This window comes from Cheilinus undulatus, linkage group 17 (genome assembly GCF_018320785.1).
Source record: "Cheilinus undulatus linkage group 17, ASM1832078v1, whole genome shotgun sequence".
NCBI lineage: Eukaryota > Metazoa > Chordata > Actinopteri > Labriformes > Labridae > Cheilinus > Cheilinus undulatus.
In genome coordinates this window covers 2,830,165-2,853,394 of record NC_054881.1, presented here as the reverse complement: position 1 = coordinate 2,853,394, position 23,230 = coordinate 2,830,165, and the positions used below count along the sequence as shown (strand labels likewise).

The following is a 23,230-nucleotide window of genomic DNA, read 5'->3' as shown; positions in this document are numbered from 1 at the left end:
CTCTGCTAGTCCCCGCCCTCCTGTGCTGTGATTGGTTAGTCCTTGTTGCCTCAAAGTTTGCCATCAGGGATTTCTGCCAGAAGGTTCTTTCACCCAGAGGCAGAAGAGACGACTGTTCAATCTGGAACTTAATCTTCAAAAAGGTCCAGATCTGATGAAATGTCGTCTACAACTCAGATTGTGCTGCTGCTGCTGTGGAGCATCGTGCTGGTTCTGGTTCCAGGGACCAGATCCAGACCAGCCACAGAGGACCAAGGTAGGACATTTCACCAATGTGTAGTCTTCTTAATAGCATAGTTGAAGTGGAAGGAGTCAATATATCAATGAGACTTTGATCAATAATTCAGCTAAGATTGAAAGTACAGGCCTCTATTTAATCAACACAACTAAAGCAGGAAAATGTAACCCAAAGTCAAGGTCAAGAGGTCATCTGCCCCGTCTATTCCCAGCATTAAAGAACAAATAAAAGAAAGACCTGGCCTGATGAAAGACTGACCAACTGCAGTAAACATGTTGTTTTAGACCAGTGATACTCAACGTGTGGCTCTTTTAGGTCTTCATTTCAAGTATTATTCCCTGAAAAATCTTAAAAAACGGGAACTTTTTTCTGCTTTTTACAATTATTTGCTACTTTTCACCCATTTAAGCTACCTTTTGTCATTGAATACAACTTTTTTCCTACTTTTTGCCACTTCTTCTTGACACTTTTGCCCATTTTTTGTCACTTTTTTCCAGTTTTTGCCCTTCTCCACCATTTTTTTCTTTGCCACGTTCTCCTATTTAAGCTACTATTTGTCATTAAATACCCCTTTTCCCCAATTTTTCCCCCATTTTTGAAACCATTTAAACACGCCTACTGAATTTACTGTGCTGGTTTGTTTGTCTTATGATGCTTGATTAAATCCTGTACTGTCAGACTGTGTTCATCTCCAACATCTTCATCTTCCAGAGGTGGAGCCAACCAGACCGATCCTGCAGGACGGTCTGCCGGCAGACCAAACTGCAGCTGTCGGCAGTGATGTGACCTTTGAATGTAAGGTGCTGAGTGAACCGTCTCCACACATCCAGTGGCTGAAACATCTCACCATCAACGGCAGTGCCTATGGACCAGATGGACTTCCCTACAGCCGTGTGCTCAAAGTTTGTCTGCCATGATTCATCCGCTACAGGAAATAGTTCCCAGTTATGTTTACTGGATTTTATTGCTAATTTCAAATGTTTCTGGTTTGCAGAGCTCAAGCAGAGATGCAGACATGGAGGTCTTGACTCTGAGGAACGTCACTCTGGATGATGCAGGAGAGTACACCTGTCTGGCTGGAAATCTAATTGGGATCGCCTATCGCTCTGCCGAGCTCACGGTTGTCAACAGACCCAGCGGTAATATTCCCCAAACTTTGGAGATGTTTTTTCTTTTTTTGTTTTTTTTTGCCAATTTTTGTCTCATCTTTTTGCCATTTTTATCCAATTGTTGCCCTTTTCACCATTTTTTGCCACTTTTCACCCAACTGAGCCACCTGTTGCCATTAAATGCCACTAGTTCGTTTTTTTTTTTGCCTATTTTTGACTCCTCTTTTTGCTATTTTTATCCCATTTTTGCACTGTTTTTAACCATTTTTTTGCAATTTTTTTCCCATTTTTGCCCCTTTTTCACCATTTTAGCCACTTTTTGCCTGACTGAGCTACCTGTTGCCATTAAAAACCACTATTTTCTTTTGTTTGCCTATTTTTGTCTGGTCTTTTTGCCATTTTTATCCCATTTTTGCCGTTTTTAACATTTTTTGCCACTTTTATCCAATTGTTGCCCTTTTCACCATTTTTTGCCACTTTTCGCCCAACTGAGCTACCTTTTACCATAAAATGCCACTAGTTTCTTTTTTTGCCTATTTTTGTCATGTCTTTTTGCCATTTTTTCCCCTTTTGCCCCTTTTCACCATTTTTTGCCACGTTTTGCCCAGCTGAGCTACCATTTGCCATTAAATACCACTATTTTCTTTTTTTTTTCCTATTTTTGTCATGTCTTTTTGCCATTTTTTCCCCTTTTTAACAATTTTTTGTCACTTTTAACCCATTTTCGCCCCTTTTAACCATTCTTATGCAAATTTTTGCCCAACTGAGCAACCTTTTGCCAGTGAATACCACTAGTTTCTATTGTTTATGACTATTTTTGCCTCCTCTTTTTGTCACTTTTTTCCAGTTTTTGCCCTTTTCCACATGTCTGTCATGTCATGTCATGTCATGTCTTTTTGCCATTTTTCCCATTTTTGCCATTTTTACCATTTTTTTTGTCACTTTTAACCCATTTTTGCCCCTTTTCCCCATTTTTTGCCACTTTTTGCCCAACTGAGCTACCTTTTGCCATTGAATACCACTAGTTTCTTTTGTTTTTGACTATTTTTGCCTCCTCTTTTTGTCACTTTTTTCCAGTTTTTGCCCTTTTCCACCATTTTTTGCCACGTTTTGCCCAGCTGAGCTACCTTTTGCCATTAAATACCACTATTTTCTTTTTTTTGCCTATTTTGTCATGTCTTTTTGCCATTTTTTCCCATTTTTGCCATTTTTACCATTTTTTTTTTTGTCACTTTTAACCCATTTTTGCCCCTTTTCCCCATTTTTTGCCACTTTTTGCCCAACTGAGCTACCTTTTGCCATTGAATACCACTAGTTTCTTTTGTTTTTGACTATTTTTGCCACCTCTTTTTGCCATTTTTTCCCATTTTTGCCCCTTTTCACCATTTTTTGCCACGTTTTGCCCAGCTGAGCTACCTTTTGCCATTAAATACCACTATTTTCTTTTTTTGCCTATTTTTTCATGTCTTTTTGCCATTTTTTCCCCTTTTTAACAATTTTTTGTCACTTTTAACCCATTTTCGCCCCTTTTCACCATTCTTTTGCCACTTTTTGCCCAACTGAGCTACCTTTTGCCATTGAATACCACTAGTTTCTTTTGTTTTTGACTATTTTTGCCACCTCTTTTTGCCATTTTTTCCCATTTTTGCCCCTTTTTACCATTTTTTGCCACGTTTTGCCCAGCTGAGCTACCTTTTGCCATTAAATACCACTATTTTCTTTTTTTGCCTATTTTGTCATGTCTTTTTGCCATTTTTTCCCATTTTTGCCATTTTTACCATTTTTTTTGTCACTTTTAACCCATTTTTGCCCCTTTTCCCCATTTTTTGCCACTTTTTGCCCAACTGAGCTACCTTTTGCCATTGAATACCACTAGTTTCTTTTGTTTTTGACTATTTTTGCCTCCTCTTTTTGTCACTTTTTTCCAGTTTTTGCCCTTTTCCACCATTTTTTGCCACGTTTTGCCCAACTGAGCTACCTTTTACCATAAAATGCCACTAGTTTCTTTTTTTGCCTATTTTTGTCATGTCTTTTTGCCATTTTTTCCCCTTTTTAACAATTTTTTGTCACTTTTAACCCATTTTTGCCCCTTTTCACCATTCTTTTGCCACTTTTTGCCCAACTGAGCTACCTTTTGCCATTGAATACCACTAGTTTCTTTTGTTTTTGACTATTTTTGCCACCTCTTTTTGCCATTTTTTCCCATTTTTGCCCCTTTTCACCATTTTTTGCCACGTTTTGCCCAGCTGAGCTACCTTTTGCCATTAAATACCACTATTTTCTTTTTTTTTGCCTAATTTAGTCATGTCTTTTTGCCATTTTTTCCCCTTTTTAACAATTTTAAGACACTTTTAAACAATTTTTGCCCCTTTTCACCATTATTTTGCCACTTTTTGCCCAACTGAGCTCCCTTTTGCCATTGAATACCACTAGGTTCGTTTGTTTGGGACTATTTGTGCCTCCGCCTGTGGTCACTTTTTTCCAGTTTTTGCCCTTTTCCACCATTTTTTGCCACCTTTTGCCCAGCTGAGCTACCTTTTGCCATTAAATACCACTATTTTCTTTTTTTTGCCTATTTTGTCATGTCTTTTTGCCATTTTTTCCCATTTTTGCCATTTTTACCATTTTTTTTGTCACTTTTAACCCATTTTATCCCCTTTTCCCCATTTTTTGCCACTTTTTGCCCAACTGAGCTACCTTTTGCCATTGAATACCACTAGTTTCTTTAGTTTTTGACTATTTTTGCCTCCTCTTTTTGTCACTTTTTTCCAGTTTTTGCCCTTTTCCACCATTTTTTTCTTTGCCACGTTCTCCTATTTGAGCTACTATTTGTCATTAAATACCCCTTTTCCCCAATTTTTCCCCCATTTTTGAAACCATTTAAACACGCCTACTGAATTTACTGTGCTGGTTTGTTTGTCTTATGATGCTTGATTAAATCCTGTACTGTCAGACTGTGTTCATCTCCAATATCTTCATCTTCCAGAGGTGGAGCCAACCAGACCGATCCTGCAGGACGGTCTGCCGGCAGACCAAACTGCAGCTGTCGGCAGTGATGTGACCTTTGAATGTAAGGTGCTGAGTGAACCGTCTCCACACATCCAGTGGCTGAAACATCTCACCATCAACGGCAGTGCCTATGGACCAGATGGACTTCCCTACAGCCGTGTGCTCAAAGTTTGTCTGCCATGATTCATCCGCTACAGGAAATAGTTCCCAGTTATGTTTACTGGATTTTATTGCTAATTTCAAATGTTTCTGGTTTGCAGAGCTCAAGTAGAGATGCAGACATGGAGGTCTTGACTCTGAGGAACGTCACTCTGGATGATGCAGGAGAGTACACCTGTCTGGCTGGAAATCTAATTGGGATCGCCTATCGCTCTGCCAAGCTCACGGTTGTCAGCAGACCCAGCGGTAATATTCCCCAAACTTTGGAGATGTTTTTTCTTTTTTTGTTTTTCTTTTTTTTATGCCAATTTTTGTCTCATCTTTTTGCCATTTTTATCCAATTGTTGCCCTTTTCACCATTTTTTGCCACTTTTCACCCAACTGAGCCACCTGTTGCCATTAAATGCCACTAGTTCGTTTTTTTTTTTGCCTATTTTTGACTCCTCTTTTTGCTATTTTTATACCATTTTTGCACTGTTTTTAACCATTTTTTTGCAATTTTTTTCCCATTTTTGCCCCTTTTTCACCATTTTAGACACGTTTTGCATGACTGAGCTACCTGTTGCAATTAAAAACCACTATTTTCTTTTGTTTGCCTATTTTTGTCTGGTCTTTTTGCCATTTTTATCCCATTTTTGCCGTTTTTAACATTTTTTGCCACTTTTATCCAATTGTTGCCCTTTTCACCATTCTTTTGCCACTTTTTGCCCAACTGAGCTACCTTTTGCCATTGAATACCACTAGTTTCTTTTGTTTTTGACTATTTTTGCCACCTCTTTTGCCATTTTTTCCCATTTTTGCCCTTTTCACCATTTTTGCCACGTTTTGCCCAGCTGAGCTACCTTTGCCATTAAATACCACTATTTTCTTTTTGCCTATTTTGTCATGTCTTTTGCCATTTTTTCCCCTTTTTAACAATTTTTGTCACTTTTAACCCATTTTTGCCCCTTTTCACCATTCTTTTGCCACTTTTGGCCCAACTGAGCTACCTTTTGCCATTGAATACCACTAGTTTCTTTTGTTTTTGACTATTTTTGCCTCCTCTTTTTGTCACTTTTTTCCAGTTTTTGCCCTTTTCCACATGTCTGTCATGTCATGTCATGTCATGTCTTTTGCCATTTTCCCATTTTGCCATTTTACCATTTTTTTGTCACTTTTAACCCATTTTTGCCCCTTTTCCCCATTTTTTGCCACTTTTTGCCCAACTGAGCTACCTTTTGCCATTGAATACCACTAGTTTCTTTTGTTTTTGACTATTTTTGCCTCCTCTTTTTGTCACTTTTTTCCAGTTTTGACCTTTTCCACCATTTTTGCCACGTTTGCCCAGCTGAGCTACCTTTTGCCATTAAATACCACTATTTTCTTTTTTGCCTATTTTGTCATGTCTTTTGCCATTTTTTCCCATTTTTGCCATTTTACCATTTTTTTGTCACTTTTAACCCATTTTGCCCCTTTTCACCATTCTTTTGCCACTTTTTGCCCAACTGAGCTACCTTTTGCCATTGAATACCACTAGTTTCTTTTGTTTTTGACTATTTTTGCCACCTTTTTGCCATTTTTTCCCATTTTGCCCCTTTTCACCATTTTTGCCACGTTTTGCCCAGCTGAGCTACCTTTTGCCATTAAATACCACTATTTTCTTTTTTTTGCCTATTTTTGTCATGTCTTTTTGCCATTTTTTCCCCTTTTTAACAATTTTTTGTCACTTTTAACCCATTTTTGCCCCTTTTCACCATTCTTTTGCCACTTTTTGCCCAACTGAGCTACCTTTTGCCATTGAATACCACTAGTTTCTTTTGTTTTTGACTATTTTTGACACCTCTTTTTGCCATTTTTTCCCATTTTGCCCCTTTTACCATTTTTGCCATTTGCCCAGCTGAGCTACCTTTTGCCATTAAATACCACTATTTTCTTTTTGCCTATTTTGTCATGTCTTTTGCCATTTTTCCCATTTTGCCCTTTCACCATTGTTTGTCACTTTAAACCCATTTTCGCCCCTTTTCACCATTCTTTTGCCACTTTTTGCCCAACTGAGCTACCTTTTGCCATTGAATACCACTAGTTTCTTTTGTTTTTGACTATTTTTGCCACCTCTTTTTGCCATTTTTTCCCATTTTTGCCCCTTTTCACCATTTTTTGCCACGTTTTGCCCAGCTGAGCTACCTTTTGCCATTAAATACCACTATTTTCTTTTTTTTGCCTATTTTTGTCATGTCTTTTTGCCATTTTTTCCCCTTTTTAACAATTTTTTGTCACTTTTAACCCATTTTGCCCCTTTTCACCATTCTTTTGCCACTTTTGCCCAACTGAGCTACCTTTTGCCATTGAATACCACTAGTTTCTTTTGTTTTTGACTATTTTTGCCACCTCTTTTTGCCATTTTTTCCCATTTTTGCCTTTACCATTTTTGCCACGTTTTGCCCAGCTGAGCTACCTTTTGCCATTAAATACCACTATTTTCTTTTTTTGCCTATTTTGTCATGTCTTTTTGCCATTTTTTCCCATTTTTGCCATTTTTACCATTTTTTTTGTCACTTTTAACCCATTTTTGCCCCTTTTCCCCATTTTTTGCCACTTTTTGCCCAACTGAGCTACCTTTTGCCATTGAATACCACTAGTTTCTTTTGTTTTTGACTATTTTTGCCTCCTCTTTTTGTCACTTTTTTCCAGTTTTTGCCCTTTTCCACCATTTTTTGCCACGTTTTGCCCAGCTGAGCTACCTTTTGCCATTAAATACCACTAGTTTCTTTTTTTGCCTATTTTTGTCATGTCTTTTGCCATTTTTCCCCTTTTAACAATTTTTGTCACTTTTAACCCATTTTCGCCCCTTTTCAACCTTCTTTTGCCACTTTTTGCCCATCTGAGCTACCTTTTGCCATTGAATACCACTAGTTTCTTTTGTTTTTGAATATTTTTGCCACCTCTTTTGCCATTTTTTCCCATTTTTGCCCCTTTTCACCATTTTTGCCACGTTTTGCCCAGCTGAGCTACCTTTTGCCATTAAATACCACTAGTTTCTTTTTTTGCCTATTTTTGTCATGTCTTTTTGCCATTTTTTCCCCTTTTTAACAATTTTTTGTCACTTTTAACCCATTTTTGCCCCTTTTCACCATTCTTTTGCCACTTTTTGCCCAACTGAGCTACCTTTTGCCATTGAATACCACTAGTTTCTTTTGTTTTTGACTATTTTTGCCTCCTCTTTTTGTCACTTTTTTCCAGTTTTTGCCCTTTTCCACCATTTTTTGCCACCTTTTGCCCAGCTGAGCTACCTTTTGCCATTAAATACCACTATTTTCTTTTTTTTGCCTATTTTGTCATGTCTTTTTGCCATTTTTTCCCATTTTTGCCATTTTTACCATTTTTTTTGTCACTTTTAACCCATTTTATCCCCTTTTCCCCATTTTTTGCCACTTTTTGCCCAACTGAGCTACCTTTTGCCATTGAATACCACTAGTTTCTTTAGTTTTTGACTATTTTTGCCTCCTCTTTTTGTCACTTTTTTCCAGTTTTTGCCCTTTTCCACCATTTTTTTCTTTGCCACGTTCTCCTATTTGAGCTACTATTTGTCATTAAATACCCCTTTTCCCCAATTTTTCCCCCATTTTTGAAACCATTTAAACACGCCTACTGAATTTACTGTGCTGGTTTGTTTGTCTTATGATGCTTGATTAAATCCTGTACTGTCAGACTGTGTTCATCTCCAATATCTTCATCTTCCAGAGGTGGAGCCAACCAGACCGATCCTGCAGGGACGGTCTGCCGGCAGACCAAACTGCAGCTGTCGGCAGTGATGTGACCTTTGAATGTAAGGTGCTGAGTGAACCGTCTCCACACATCCAGTGGCTGAAACATCTCACCATCAACGGCAGTGCCTATGGACCAGATGGACTTCCCTACAGCCGTGTGCTCAAAGTTTGTCTGCCATGATTCATCCGCTACAGGAAATAGTTCCCAGTTATGTTTACTGGATTTTATTGCTAATTTCAAATGTTTCTGGTTTGCAGAGCTCAAGTAGAGATGCAGACATGGAGGTCTTGACTCTGAGGAACGTCACTCTGGATGATGCAGGAGAGTACACCTGTCTGGCTGGAAATCTAATTGGGATCGCCTATCGCTCTGCCAAGCTCACGGTTGTCAGCAGACCCAGCGGTAATATTCCCCAAACTTTGGAGATGTTTTTTCTTTTTTTGTTTTTCTTTTTTTTATGCCAATTTTTGTCTCATCTTTTTGCCATTTTTATCCAATTGTTGCCCTTTTCACCATTTTTTGCCACTTTTCACCCAACTGAGCCACCTGTTGCCATTAAATGCCACTAGTTCGTTTTTTTTTTTTTTGCCTATTTTTGACTCCTCTTTTTGCCATTTTTATCCCATTTTTGCACTGTTTTTAACCATTTTTTTGCAATTTTTTCCCATTTTTGCCCCTTTTTCACCATTTTAGCCACTTTTTGTCTGGCTGAGCTACCTGTTGCCATTAAAAACCACTATTTTCTTTTGTTTGCCTATTTTTGTCTGGTCTTTTTGCCATTTTTATCCCATTTTTGCCGTTTTTAACATTTTTTGCCACTTTTATCCAATTGTTGCCCTTTTCACCATTCTTTTGCCACTTTTTGCCCAACTGAGCTACCTTTTGCCATTGAATACCACTAGTTTCTTTTGTTTTTGACTATTTTTGCCACCTCTTTTTGCCATTTTTTCCCATTTTTGCCCCTTTTCACCATTTTTTGCCACGTTTTGCCCAGCTGAGCTACCTTTTGCCATTAAATACCACTATTTTCTTTTTTTTGCCTATTTTTGTCATGTCTTTTTGCCATTTTTTCCCCTTTTTAACAATTTTTTGTCACTTTTAACCCATTTTTGCCCCTTTTCACCATTCTTTTGCCACTTTTTGCCCAACTGAGCTACCTTTTGCCATTGAATACCACTAGTTTCTTTTGTTTTTGACTATTTTTGCCTCCTCTTTTTGTCACTTTTTTCCAGTTTTTGCCCTTTTCCACATGTCTGTCATGTCATGTCATGTCATGTCTTTTTGCCATTTTTTCCCATTTTTGCCATTTTTACCATTTTTTTTGTCACTTTTAACCCATTTTTGCCCCTTTTCCCCATTTTTTGCCACTTTTTGCCCAACTGAGCTACCTTTTGCCATTGAATACCACTAGTTTCTTTTGTTTTTGACTATTTTTGCCTCCTCTTTTTGTCACTTTTTTCCAGTTTTTGCCCTTTTCCACCATTTTTTGCCACGTTTTGCCCAGCTGAGCTACCTTTTGCCATTAAATACCACTATTTTCTTTTTTTGCCTATTTTGTCATGTCTTTTTGCCATTTTTTCCCATTTTTGCCATTTTTACCATTTTTTTTTTTGTCACTTTTAACCCATTTTTGCCCCTTTTCACCATTCTTTTGCCACTTTTTGCCCAACTGAGCTACCTTTTGCCATTGAATACCACTAGTTTCTTTTGTTTTTGACTATTTTTGCCACCTCTTTTTGCCATTTTTTCCCATTTTTGCCCCTTTTCACCATTTTTTGCCACGTTTTGCCCAGCTGAGCTACCTTTTGCCATTAAATACCACTATTTTCTTTTTTTTGCCTATTTTTGTCATGTCTTTTTGCCATTTTTTCCCCTTTTTAACAATTTTTTGTCACTTTTAACCCATTTTCGCCCCTTTTCACCATTCTTTTGCCACTTTTTGCCCAACTGAGCTACCTTTTGCCATTGAATACCACTAGTTTCTTTTGTTTTTGACTATTTTTGCCACCTCTTTTTGCCATTTTTTCCCATTTTTGCCCCTTTTTACCATTTTTTGCCACGTTTTGCCCAGCTGAGCTACCTTTTGCCATTAAATACCACTATTTTGTTTTTGCCTATTTTGTCATGTCTTTTGCCATTTTTTCCCATTTTGCCATTTTACCATTTTTTTGTCACTTTTAACCCATTTTGCCCCTTTTCCCATTTTTGCCACTTTTTGCCCAACGGAGCTACCTTTTGCCATTGAATACCACTAGTTTCTTTTGTTTTTGACTATTTTTGCCTCCTCTTTTTGTCACTTTTTTCCAGTTTTTGCCCTTTTCCACCATTTTTTGCCACGTTTTGCCCAACTGAGCTACCTTTTACCATAAAATGCCACTAGTTTCTTTTTTTGCCTATTTTTGTCATGTCTTTTTGCCATTTTTTCCCCTTTTTAACAATTTTTTGTCACTTTTAACCCATTTTTGCCCCTTTTCACCATTCTTTTGCCACTTTTTGCCCAACTGAGCTACCTTTTGCCATTGAATACCACTAGTTTCTTTTGTTTTGACTATTTTGCCACCTCTTTTGCCATTTTTTCCATTTTTTGCCCCTTTGCACCATTTTTTGCCACGTTTTGCCCAACTGAGCTACCTTTTGCCATTAAATACCACTATTTTCTTTTTTTTTGCCTATTTTTGTCATGTCTTTTTGCCATTTTTTCCCCTTTTTAACAATTTTTTGTCACTTTTAACCCATTTTGCCCCTTTTCACCATTCTTTTGCCACTTTTGCCCAACTGAGCTACCTTTTGCCATTGAATACCACTAGTTTCTTTTGTTTTGACTATTTTTGCCTCCTCTTTTTGTCACTTTTTCCAGTTTTGCCCTTTTCCACCATTTTTGCCACCTTTTGCCCAGCTGAGCTACCTTTTGCCATTAAATACCACTATTTTCTTTTTTGCCTATTTTGTCATGTCTTTTGCCATTTTTTCCCATTTTTGCCATTTTACCATTTTTTTGTCACTTTTAACCCATTTTATCCCCTTTTCCCCATTTTTGCCACTTTTTGCCCAACTGAGCTACCTTTTGCCATTGAATACCACTAGTTTCTTTAGTTTTTGACTATTTTTGCCTCCTCTTTTTGTCACTTTTTCCAGTTTTGCCCTTTTCCACCATTTTTTCTTTGCCACGTTCTCCTATTTAAGCTACTATTTGTCATTAAATACCCTTTTCCCCAATTTTTCCCCATTTTGAAACCATTTAAACACGCCTACTGAATTTACTGTGCTGGTTTGTTTGTCTTATGATGCTTGATTAAATCCTGTACTGTCAGACTGTGTTCATCTCAATATCTTCATCTTCCAGAGGTGGAGCCAACCAGACCGATCCTGCAGGACGGTCTGCCGGCAGACCAAACTGCAGCTGTCGGCAGTGATGTGACCTTTGAATGTAAGGTGCTGAGTGAACCGTCTCCACACATCCAGTGGCTGAAACATCTCACCATCAACGGCAGTGCCTATGGACCAGATGGACTTCCCTACAGCCGTGTGCTCAAAGTTTGTCTGCCATGATTCATCCGCTACAGGAAATAGTTCCCAGTTATGTTTACTGGATTTTATTGCTAATTTTAAATGTTTCTGGTTTGCAGAGCTCAAGTAGAGATGCAGACATGGAGGTCTTGACTCTGAGGAACGTCACTCTGGATGATGCAGGAGAGTACACCTGTCTGGCTGGAAACCTAATTGGGATCGCCTATCGCTCTGCCAAGCTCACGGTTGTCAGCAGACCCAGCGGTAATATTCCCCAAACTCTGAAGATCCAGGGACGTGTGACCCACACATGATTCTGAACTGGTTTGTCAGAACCACAACACTGAAAATGTCAGACATGCAAGCTCAGCAATAAGAGGGGATACAGGGGAGGGCCAAAACTGGGGACCATGGACTTCAGCAAAATCATGGTCCATTTATAAGTTAATCTGTGATATCCATATTTGAATCTGAATAAAAACCACTCTGATCAAAGCAGCAAAGGAGGAGTTTCATTTATTCATGCTGTAGTATAAAGACTTTTTCAACATGTAAACCTCTTTTTCTTCAAACAGAATTACAGTTTTATTAGTGATGTTAACGATGAGGATGTCCCTCTGAACAAGAGGGAAAATAATTTCACTACATAGCTACGCCATGGTGTAAGCAAACGTCAGGAAAAAATGGTCAAATGGCGTTTAAAGCAGGCAAAAGTCACAGAAATGGGCAAGAAGTGGTTTTTAAATGGGTATAAAAGGGGCAAAAACTGGATAAAGGGAGCAAAAACAATTTCGTGGCAAAAAAAAAAAATGGGTTGAAGTTGTCAAAATCTGCAAAAAATGGGCAAGAACTGGATTATAAAAAATGACAGAAGAAAGAACAAGAAATAAGTTTAAAAAGTGCAAAAATGGAATCCAAGTGGCAAGAAAGGGCAAAAGTGGCTAATAAATAAATATTACAAGAAATATTGAAAAATGTATAAAAATTGCATAAAAGTTTTTAAAAAAATGAAAAAAGGATAAAATTGGCAAAAATGGGAGCAAAAACATTGCAAATATGGGCAAGAAGTAGCAATAAAGGGGCAAAAGTGGTTTGAAAAGGCAAAAACCTACAGAAGCAGCAAAAAAAATGTTCTTGTGGCAAAAACCATCGGTTTAAGTTGTCAAAAATCCTCAAAAAAAGGCGAATATAGGCAAAAAAGTGGATTTTCAAAAAAGGACAGAAAAAAGTGCCAAAGTTTAAAAAAGTGCAAAAATGGAATCCAAGTGGCAAGAAGGGGCAAAAAGGGCAAAAGTGGTTAAAAATAAATAAGTAAACAAATAAATAAATAACAAAAGGGTCAGAAATTGGTATAAAAAGGGGAAAAACTGGATAAAAGTATCAAAAATGTTCCAGTGGTTAAACTGGCTAAAATTGTCAAAATCTGCAAAAATCAGCAAAAAATGACGGTAAATGAAAATAAAGTGGCAAAAACAGGAAACAAATTAGATCCAAAAAGGAAATAAAGTATCCAAAAAATAAGACAAAAAAATATGTTCAAAAATGCATAAAAGTGTAAAACTGTGCGAAAAAACATTGAAAAGATGGGCAAAAAGGAGCAAAAGTGGTTAAAATATAACTAGTGCAAAAATCGGTATGACAGGGCAAAAACTGGATAAAAGCTTCAAAAAATGTTCTTGTGGCAAACAAATGGGTTAATTGTCAAAAGTCTGCCAAAAATAGCAAAAAATGGATTTTTAAAAAAGGACTGAAAGTGGAAATAAAGTGTCGAAATGGAATTCAACTGGCAACAAGGGATAAAATTGGTAAAATATTGGGCAAAAACATAGCAAATATTGGCAAAAAGGGGCAAAAAGGCAGATGTGGTTAAAAATAATAAATAAATAAATAAATAAGTAAAGGAGCAAAAATGGGTATTAAAAGAGAAAAAACTTGATAAAAGTATCCAAAAGTGTTCCAGCGCTTAAATGGGCTAAAATTGTCAAAATCTGCTAAAAATGACAATAAATGAACATAATGTGGCAAAAACAGGAAACAAATTGGATCAAAAAAGGATATAAAGTTTTAACAGAAAGAACAGTTTGAAGAATGTGTAAAAATGGCATAAAGTCTAAAAAATGTGGGGGAAATGGTTAAAAAAGTGTGCAAGAACCTTTAGTTTCATCTTCTTCAGGTAGAAAAGGTCAACAAACATTTTTAGTTGGCCAAATTAAAACTGCTGCAGAAAGCATGCTTTTATGATATTGGCCTCTTTTTAAGAAAACTTGATTGTTCATGATCTGCAAACACTGGTGTTAATTACCCATGGAGCACCTGTAGGGTCTCCTCCTATCAGGGAGTCCACAGGGAGGAGAACGGGTCCTTTTTCAAAGTCTACTGGGAAACAAAAAAACAGGCTCAAGTCTTGTTGTCCACGTGGCTGATTCCCAACAGACCTTTGACCTTTTCCCTTCAAAATATAATCAGTTAATCTTTGGATAAATGTAAATATTTGCGCAAAGTTTGCAGAAAATCTTTCAAAGCTTTCTTGAGATGTAATTTCAATAGAAAGGGAAGTGTGCAAGCTCCCTGACCCTGACATTTGACCTCCAAAATCTAAAATTTCACCCTTGCCTGAGTGTAAGTATGGACTTATATTTGAGATAAAATTGGACAGGAGTCTGAGAATCCTGTCAAACACTGGAAGGGCTCACATGAACAACACCAGAGGGAGGTTTCTTCACTTCTTATTAATCAACATTTAAATTTGCCTGGATTAAATATAGTATCTGCATTTCAAGGAGAAGCATTTTTGCAGCTCTGCTAGTCCCCGCCCTCCTGTGCTGTGATTGGTTAGTCCTTGTTGCCTCAAAGTTTGCCATCAGGGATTTCTGCCAGAAGGTTCTTTCACCCAGAGGCAGAAGAGACGTCTGTTCAATCTGGAACTTAATCTTCAAAAAGGTCCAGATCTGATGAAATGTCGTCTACAACCCAGACTGTGCTGATGCTGTGGAGCATCGTGCTGGTTCTGGTTCCAGGGACCAGATCCAGACCAGCCACAGAGGACCAAGGTAGGACATTTCACCAATGTGTAGTCTTCTTAATAGCATAGTTGAAGTGGAAGGAGTCAATATATCAATGAGACTTTGATCAATAATTCAGCTAAGATTGAAAGTACAGGCCTCTATTTAATCAACACAACTAAAGCAGGAAAATGTAACCCAAAGTCAAGGTCAAGAGGTCATCTGCCCCGTCTATTCCCAGCATTAAAGAACAAATAAAAGAAAGACCTGGCCTGATGAAAGACTGACCAACTGCAGCAAACATGTTGTTTTAGACTAACAAAGGCAAACGTGGAGAGTAAAGAATAATTCTGACCTCCAATGAACCCTGGATAAACAGCACAGATGAGGACTTCTGAAAGCAACATTTAGAGAAGAAAGAAGGCTGGTCAGTAGGGCGAGAGCTGCTGGTTCTACAGGATGAGGATAGAAAAAGGTTTTCCTGGTGGGATTGTGAATTGTGGAGAGGGTCCAAGCTAAGACCAATTCAGAAATCCCCTTGAATCGGCTGAGTCAAAATAGAGCTACCAAGGCTAGTGGGGAACCAGTGCCATACCCTGGAGCCAGAGCTCTACACCGGGCATCTGGTGGTAGGGCTTTCCTCCACAGGGCCCAAATTAACAACATGTAGGGGTGACAATAGAAGTCAGGTGCCAAGCAGACTGGGTGGCAGGTGAAGGTGAGGACTTGGGCGTTCCAACCCCTAGGGTTAGGCTTCGAAAATCTCATCTCCTAAGGACATCCCCATGGTGTACGACAGCGCCATAGATGTAAAGAGGCTGAAGGCAACGCACTAGCAACACAGGAATCCTCCCAACTATAAGCCTTTGGACCCTAGGAACAGAATAAGTAAAGTGTTGAACTCCTTCAGCTAAAGGTGGGGATAGAGGAGATGATGAGAGAGGTGAGAATAGAAGAGCTATGTCTAGTAGCAAACCTCAGCTGCCATAGATTTTGGCAAATCTAAGCAAAACTGGGGCAATAGTGGACAGTAATTCTGCAAAAATCCAGGTGCCCTGTGTAGGTGCACATTTGAAAGGTGTATTAATTAAGATCACAGCAGAGTGTGTGACTTCCATGTCCTGCAGGAAGTAACCCTCTGCTTCATCGAATCCTGTACTGTCAGACTGTGTTCATCTCCAACATCTTCATCTTCCAGAGCTGAAGCCACACAGACCGATCCTGCAGGACGGTCTGCTGAAAGACCAAACTGCAGCTGTCGGCAGTGATGTGACCTTTGAATGTAAGGTCCTGAGTGAACCGTCTCCACACATCCAGTGGCTGAAACATCTCACCATCAACGGCAGTGATGTTGGACCAGATGGACTTCCCTATGTCCGTGTGCTCAAGGTTTGTATGCCATGTATTCATCCGCTGTAGGAAATAGTTCCCAATTACATTAACTAGATAAAATTCATTGATGATATGATGATTAATCCTAAATGTCTTCCTGGTTTTCAGACTTCAGGAAAAGATGAAGACATGGAGATCTTGACTCTGAGGAACGTGTCTCTGGATGATGCAGGACAGTACACCTGTCTGGCTGGAAACACGTTTGGGATCGCCTATCACTCTGTCAGGCTCACGGTTGTCAGCGGACCCAGCGGTAATATTCCCCAGACTCTGGAGATGTTTCCTCCAGGTATTTCAACCAATATATAATTTCATCTGAAATGCTGCTGTTTGAACCATAGCATAATAGAATTAGTCAGTGGGGATGCTGAGTAAGCATCCAGACTATTGATATTTGCGTCGGCCATTTTCTTTATCATTATTCGCCCTCCGCGCCGGCTGTCTCCTCCTTCATAATTTTTTGTATCGACAGTGTTTAAACTTTAAAAGTTCAGTTTCTTCGTCATTCGATTGCTATGACTTTTCTCATTTCTAACTTTAATCATTTTTAAAATATTTAACTTTGTTTAACAGATTTCACAAATCTGCCTTTTCTTCAACTCCTCATAACTTGGGCTATTCTTGGGCCATTTTCACTGTTCTACTGTCGTACTTTTCAGCCTCTTGCTCCCAATTTTTGCCCATTTAAGCTTTGTCATTAAATACTTTTGTCAAAAAGTTTTATGGTATAAAGGAGGAGGCTGGGGTGGAGGAGGTGACGCTTTATACAATAAAGGAGGAGGCTGGGGTGGAGGAGGGTAGCTTTATGGTATAAAGGAGGAGGCTGGGGTGGAGGAGGGTAGCTTTATGGTATAAAGGAGGAGGCTGGGGTGGAGGAGGGTAGCTTTATGGTATAAAGGAGGAGGCTGGGGTCTGAGTCAGACACTGTCAGATCGTGTTCATCTCCAACATTTTCCACACCTTGTCTTCCAGAGGCGGAGCCTAGCAGACCGCTCCTGCAGGACAGTCTGCCGGCAGACCAAACTGCAGCTGTCGGCAGTGATGTGACCTTTGAATGTAAGGTCCTGAGTGGAGTTTTTCTCCACATCCAGTGGCTGAAACACATCACCATCAACGGCAGTGCTGTTGGACCAGATGGACATCCCTACGTCCGTGTGCTCAAGGTTTGCCAGCCATGTATTCATCCGCTACAGGAAATAGTTCCATGTTACATTTATTAGATAATAATGCATCTTTCTTGATGTAATTGATCATTTTAAATGTTTCTGGTTTGCAGACTTCAGGTAGAGATAAAGGCATGGATGTTCTGACTCTGAGGAACGTGTCTCTGGATGATGCAGGAGAGTACACCTGTCTGGTGGGAAACATGTTTGGGATCTCTCATCGCTCTGCCAAGCTCACAGTTGTCAACAGACCCAGCCATAATATTCCCAGACTCTGAAGATCCAGGGACGTGTGACCCACACATGATTCTGAACTGGTTTGTCAGAACCACAACACTGAAAATGTCAGACATGCAAGCTCAGCAATAAGAGGGGATACAGGGGAGGGCCAAAACTGGGGACCATGGACTTCAGCAAAATCATGGTCCATTTATAAGTTAATCTGTGATATCCATATTTGAACCTGAATAAAAACCACTCTGATCAAAGCAGCAAAGGAGGAGTTTCATTTATTCATGCTGTAGTATAAAGACTTTTTCAACATGTCTTTTTCTTCAAACAGAATTACAGTTTTATTAGTGATGTTAACGATGAGGATGTCCCTCTGAACAAGAGGGAAACTAATGTGACTACATAGCTACGCCAGGGTGTAACTAAACGTCAGAGTGCTAGACGATATTATAGGACAAACTGAGACAACTTCCTCTGTAAACGAACCCTAACCCTAACCCTATGAGTTTGGAAAGAGGAAAAAAGGCCAGGATTAAGTTAAGGCAAAACAGCATAAATGGGTAAACTGGGTACAAAGTGGCAAATATGGCAACAAGCGTTAAAAATAGGTACAAGGAGCCAAAAGTGTAGAAAATCAGCAAAAAGTGGTCAAATGGCTTTTAAGCAGGCAAAATCACAGAAATGGGCAAAAAGTGTTTAAATGGGTGTAAAAGGTGCAAAAATTGGATAAAGTTAACAAAAACATTTAGTGGCCAAAAAAAAAAAAGAAAAAAAAAAGAGGATTAAAGTTGTCCAAATCTGCAAAATGTACAAGAAGTGGATTTTTAAAATGGACAGAAAAAGGTACAAAAAATACGTTTAAAAAGTGGAAAAAGGGAATCCAAGTGGCAAAAAAGGGTAAATGCGGTTAAAAATAAATAAATAAATAAATAAATAAATAACAAAAGGAGCAGAAATGGGTATAAAAAGGGCAAAAACTGAATAAAGTATCCAAAAATGTTCCAGTGATTAAATGGGCAAAAGTTGTCAAGATCAGCAAAAAATGACAATAAATGAACTTAATGTGGCAAAAATTGGATCAAAAATGATATAAAGTATTAACAGAAATAAGAAATCGGAGCAAAAATATTGCACATAAAGGTGCAAAAGTGGTTAGAAAAATTTTTTAAAAAATTAAATTGGAATTCAAGTGGCAAAAAATTGATAAAATTGCCTAAAAAAATGGAAAAAACATTGCAAATATTGGAAAATGGGGCAAAAAACAGGAAAGGGTTAAAAATAATAATTGAATAAAAAAGGAGCAGTAATGGATATAAAAGGGCAACAACTATATAAATGTAGCAGAAAAATTTAGGGGCAAAAAATGGGTTGAAGTCGTCAAAATCTGCAACAAATGGGCAAAAAGTGGATTTTGAAAAAGAAGGAAAAGGTACAAGAAAGAAGTTTTTAAAAAGTGCAAAAATGGAATCCAAGTGGCAAAAAATGGTCAAAGTCGTTAAAAATGAATAAATAAATAACAACAGGAGCAGAAATAAGTATAAAAAGGGCAAAAACTGAATAAAGTATCCTAAAAAGTTCCAGTGATTAAATGGGCTAAAATGGTCAAAATCTGCAAAAGTCAGCAAAAAAATGACAATAAATAAATATAATGTAGAAAAAACGGAAACAAATAGATCAAAAAAGGATATAAAGTATTAACAGAAATAAGTTAAAAATGTGGCATATAAGTGTCAAAATTAGGAAAAAATGAATAAATAAAATTGGCAAAAATGGGAGCAAAAGCATTGCAAAATATGGGCAAAAGTAGCAAAAAGGGGCAAAAGTGGTAAAAAAACAAAATAGTGCCAAATGGGTATAAAAGGGCAAAAGCTGTATAAAAGCTGCAAAAACGTTATTGTGGCACAAAAAGGGGGTTAAAGTTGTCAAAAATCTGCAAAACAAACATGACAAATATTGTCAAAAAGTGGATTTTTAAAAGGGACTGAAAGTGGAACAGGAAAGGGTTTAAAATGGATTTCAAGTGGCAAAAAAGGGGTAAAATTGGAGAAAAAAAATTGGGCAAAAACATTTCAAATATTGGCAAAAAGGGGCAAAAAAGGGGAAAAGTGGTTGGAAATATAAATAATAATAAATAAATAACAAAGGGAGCAGAAATGGGTATAAAAAGGGCAAAAACTGGATAAAAGTAGCAAAAAAAATGTTCCAGTGGCAAAAATTGTCTAAAATTGTCAGAAAAAATCAGCAAAAAAAAAGACAAAAAATGAACATAATGTGGCAAAAACCAGCAACAAATGGATAAAAAAAGGATATAAAGTATTACAAGAAATAATAGAAAATGTGCAGAAATGGCATAAAAGTGTCAAAAATGTGAGCAAAATATTGCAAATATGGGCAAAAAGTAGCAAAAAAGGACAGAAGTGGTAAAAAAATAAAATGAAAAAGTGGCAGAAATTGGTATAAAAAGGGTAAAATGGATTAAAGGTGAAAAAAGATCTAGTGGCAAAAAATGGACTAAAATGAAATTAAAAAATGGCAAAAAAAAATTGAAAAGATGAACAAAAATATGGCAAAAACTGTGAAAAATTAGAGAACAGAAGGGCAAAAGGTGATTTAAGAAATGGCAGAAATAAGTGGAAAAAGTGCAAAACAGGATATAATTGGCAAAAAAATGGCCTAAGCAGGTGAAGTGGGCTAGACATTGCAGAAATGGGTGAAAAGGGCAAAAATAAGTGTCAGTAATAGGAGTGACTGGGGTCCGTGTCATCTGCTGCTGTTGGGCCGCTGGTCTTTATCAAGTCCAGAGTCAGCGCTGTCATCCAGGACCAGGAGACTCCAGAGCCCTTCAAGCTTCCAGAATCTTCATGGAGATCCTGACACCTGCCCACAGTGAAACCAGAACTACCAGAGAATGGTTTACTGACCCTGGTAGTACTGGGTTTGACTGGTCTGACCCGAACCCCATAGGGGATCTGAAGAGAGACCCCAGACTGAACAACCCAGACCAGCTGAAGGCTCATGAGTGCCAGACTCCTGCGAGAACTGATCACCAGTATTGATCTGAATGTTTGTGCTCTGACTGGACTCTGCTCTAAAGACCTCTGACACATTTAATCCTGGAGTCACAGCAAGAACAAACACAGAGGACGCTCAGAGATCGTAGATTTGATTTTTAAAAAGGTTCAAGGTTCAGAAACTAAAAAGGATCCTGCCTGATTCACACTGGTGTTAAACCAGGCATCTATCTGAAAGATCCTGTAGTTGGTCCTCCTACTTTAAAGAGTCTTGTTAACTTTGATTGTGTAGTTTGTAGAAGATCCACCAGATGGCGCAAAGAGCTTAAAAAAACTTCCTCTGAGTGTCTGACATCTGTCTCTACCAGAGTACCTGACAATCACAGGTGGAAATGTTTGTTTTTAACCTAAAACTTCTGTTTTTAGGTTCTTTTGCACTTTGACAAGTTCTATTTCTACCACATCTTAAAGTCAATTCTAATACTTCTACAGAAAAACCCAGAGGAGTCTGGATGTAGTGTAAAGTGTAAATAAAAACCAAATACAGTGACCTGCATGTCCTTCACAACCCACATTACAATGCATTAGTTTATTTTAAGATTTATTTTGGGGCATTTTTGTTCCTTTATTAGATAGAGGAGGACTGTGGACAGAGTCAGAAACAGGGTCTAGAATGGGGGCGAGACATGTGATGAAGGGCCTCAGGCTGGATTCAAACCCGGGCAGGAGCACCCAGACCACCAGGCCACCTCCTCCCCACAAAGGATATACATTTAATGTTAACCTCAGTCTCCATCACTGACATTAACCTCAGACAGGTGTGCTCATTAGTTTGCCAGGTGAGCCTAATTAAAGGAGGTTGTTCCTCATTATTCAGCCAATCAGAGGTTTCATGCTTATTAACCAACGCCCACAAAGAGAAAGGAAACACACAAAGACTCATTTTCAAACAGTTTTGTCCACTGATGAGGGCTGTGCTATCCCGGACGGCCCACATGGATGGAGTTCTGGATGGCTGGTGGATGGCCACCATGTCTCAACGTCAGCAAGGAGGAGGTGGAGTCATGTTCTGGGCTGGAGTCAGAGGAGGTGAGTTGGTAGGCCCCTTTAAGGTGCCTGACGGTGTCAGAATGGCCTCGGCTAAACATGTGGACTGCTATGGTACAAAAAGAAGAACCGTGCCTTCTGGAGCTATGGGAATAAGTTTAGTTGCTGATATAAGTTAAGACTACCATGGAAAGACAGAGTATAGACAACATCTAGAAGCCCCGCCCACTTCTCTGAGCCTGAGCTCACCTGTGATGGACTGACCTAAAGTGGAAAAGTCTGCTATGGTCTGACGAGTCCACAGTTCAAACAGTTTTTGGACCTAATGGCCGGGGAGTCCTCCGGGCTAAAGGAGGGTTACATTGTCAGGGTTTTTTTTTCCATTTTATTTAATTTTTTAATTTATTTATTAAGTGATGCAAGACAGAACATGACAGGTGAAGGACAACATACAAGCATTACATACAGACGGTGGAGACAAGACAGAGACGAGCAGGGACTCAACATTTTAACTGTCTGAAGGTGTTGAATGTCTGTGTGCGTGTGTGTGTGTGTGTGTGTGTGCGTGTATACATCATACATATGTGTGTGCATGTATTTGTTCTGGGGAGACATAACAGAAAGGTGAGGATATGGTTTGTCGGATTAAGTTGTTTAGATAGATGATAGACAGGAGGGGAGACACTAAGACAGCAGTATATACTGACAGGGTGTATTTATGGAAGGGAGAGGTTTATGCAGAAGAAAGAAAAAAAAATACTTAATGTTGAAGAAGGAATGGAAAAAGAAAAAAAAAAGAAACAGGAAAGAGGGACCAAAAATAAATAAATAAATAAATAATGGGAGAAAGAAAACTATAATAATTATAATATTAGTAACGCCACATTAGATCATTTTCATTACTGTTATGATTCTTGCTTCTATATCTAGTCTTTGGTCTCCATTTGTTCTTAGAAATCAGTTAATTTTCCATTTTTTAAAGCATTGTGAGGGTTAGCACCACTAGCATGGGTCACTAGCACACCTTGACAGGTACATAGAGGTTTAAGAGCAACATATTCTCCATCTAGACCGGAGTGTAGCTACGGATTTAGGGCCCCTAGAAAGAATATTACACAGGGCCCCTTAGCCGAATAGCCAAGCGACAAATTTCGCCTCATTTTTACAGATATGTATCCTGCTTTTTACTATTTGCATTTTTTCCCCAATTTTTGCCACTTTTCACACATTTAAGCTGCCTTTTGCCATTAAATGTCACATTTATCCCAATTGTTTGCCAGTCTTTGCTGTTTTAGTCACTTTCCACTCATTTTCTGTCATGTTTTTACAACTTTTTGACCATTTTTGCCATTTGTGACACATTTTTGTCACTTTTCAACCACATTTTGCCATTTTCTGTCCTTTTTTGCCACTTTTTCTCCTCCATTTTTGCCACTTTTCACCCATTTAAGCTGTCTTTTGCCATTAAATGTCACTTTTATCTCATATATTTGCCAGTTTTTGCTGTTTTTTGTGCATTTTAGGGCACTTTAGCATGCTTTTTTCAACAATTGGGCCCTGAAGGGGGGGGCGACCCCCCCCCAGTTCACACCACTGCTAAACGCTAAGAAAAGTA

The 23,230-nt window shown here is 38.4% G+C and overlaps 1 protein-coding gene and 1 pseudogene across 1 annotated transcript; both read left to right on the top strand.

Moving 5' to 3' along the window:
* Positions 1 to 81: 81 nt before the first annotated feature.
* LOC121524726 lies at positions 82 to 12,263 on the top strand (annotated as a pseudogene).
* Positions 12,264 to 14,655: 2,392 nt separating this feature from the next.
* LOC121524727 (fibroblast growth factor receptor 1-A-like) lies at positions 14,656 to 17,815 on the top strand. Its single transcript, XM_041810210.1, has 5 exons — positions 14,656 to 14,819; positions 15,970 to 16,160; positions 16,272 to 16,452; positions 17,136 to 17,326; positions 17,440 to 17,815. Exons 1-5 carry the CDS (start codon positions 14,726 to 14,728, stop codon positions 17,602 to 17,604), a joined length of 822 nt encoding a protein of 273 aa, XP_041666144.1. The 5' UTR covers positions 14,656 to 14,725; the 3' UTR covers positions 17,605 to 17,815.
* Positions 17,816 to 23,230: the final 5,415 nt, after the last annotated feature.

Excerpts from the sequence above, each read along its gene's own strand:
- LOC121524727 (XM_041810210.1), top strand. The coding sequence starts at position 14,726 with ATGTCGTCTACAACCCAGACTGTGCTGATGCTGTGGAGCATCGTGCTG. Across the intron at positions 16,453-17,135 it reads TCTGGAGATGTTTCCTCCAG|AGGCGGAGCCTAGCAGACCG; the intron begins GTATTTCAACCA and ends CTTGTCTTCCAG. Across the intron at positions 17,327-17,439 it reads CCTACGTCCGTGTGCTCAAG|ACTTCAGGTAGAGATAAAGG; the intron begins GTTTGCCAGCCA and ends TCTGGTTTGCAG.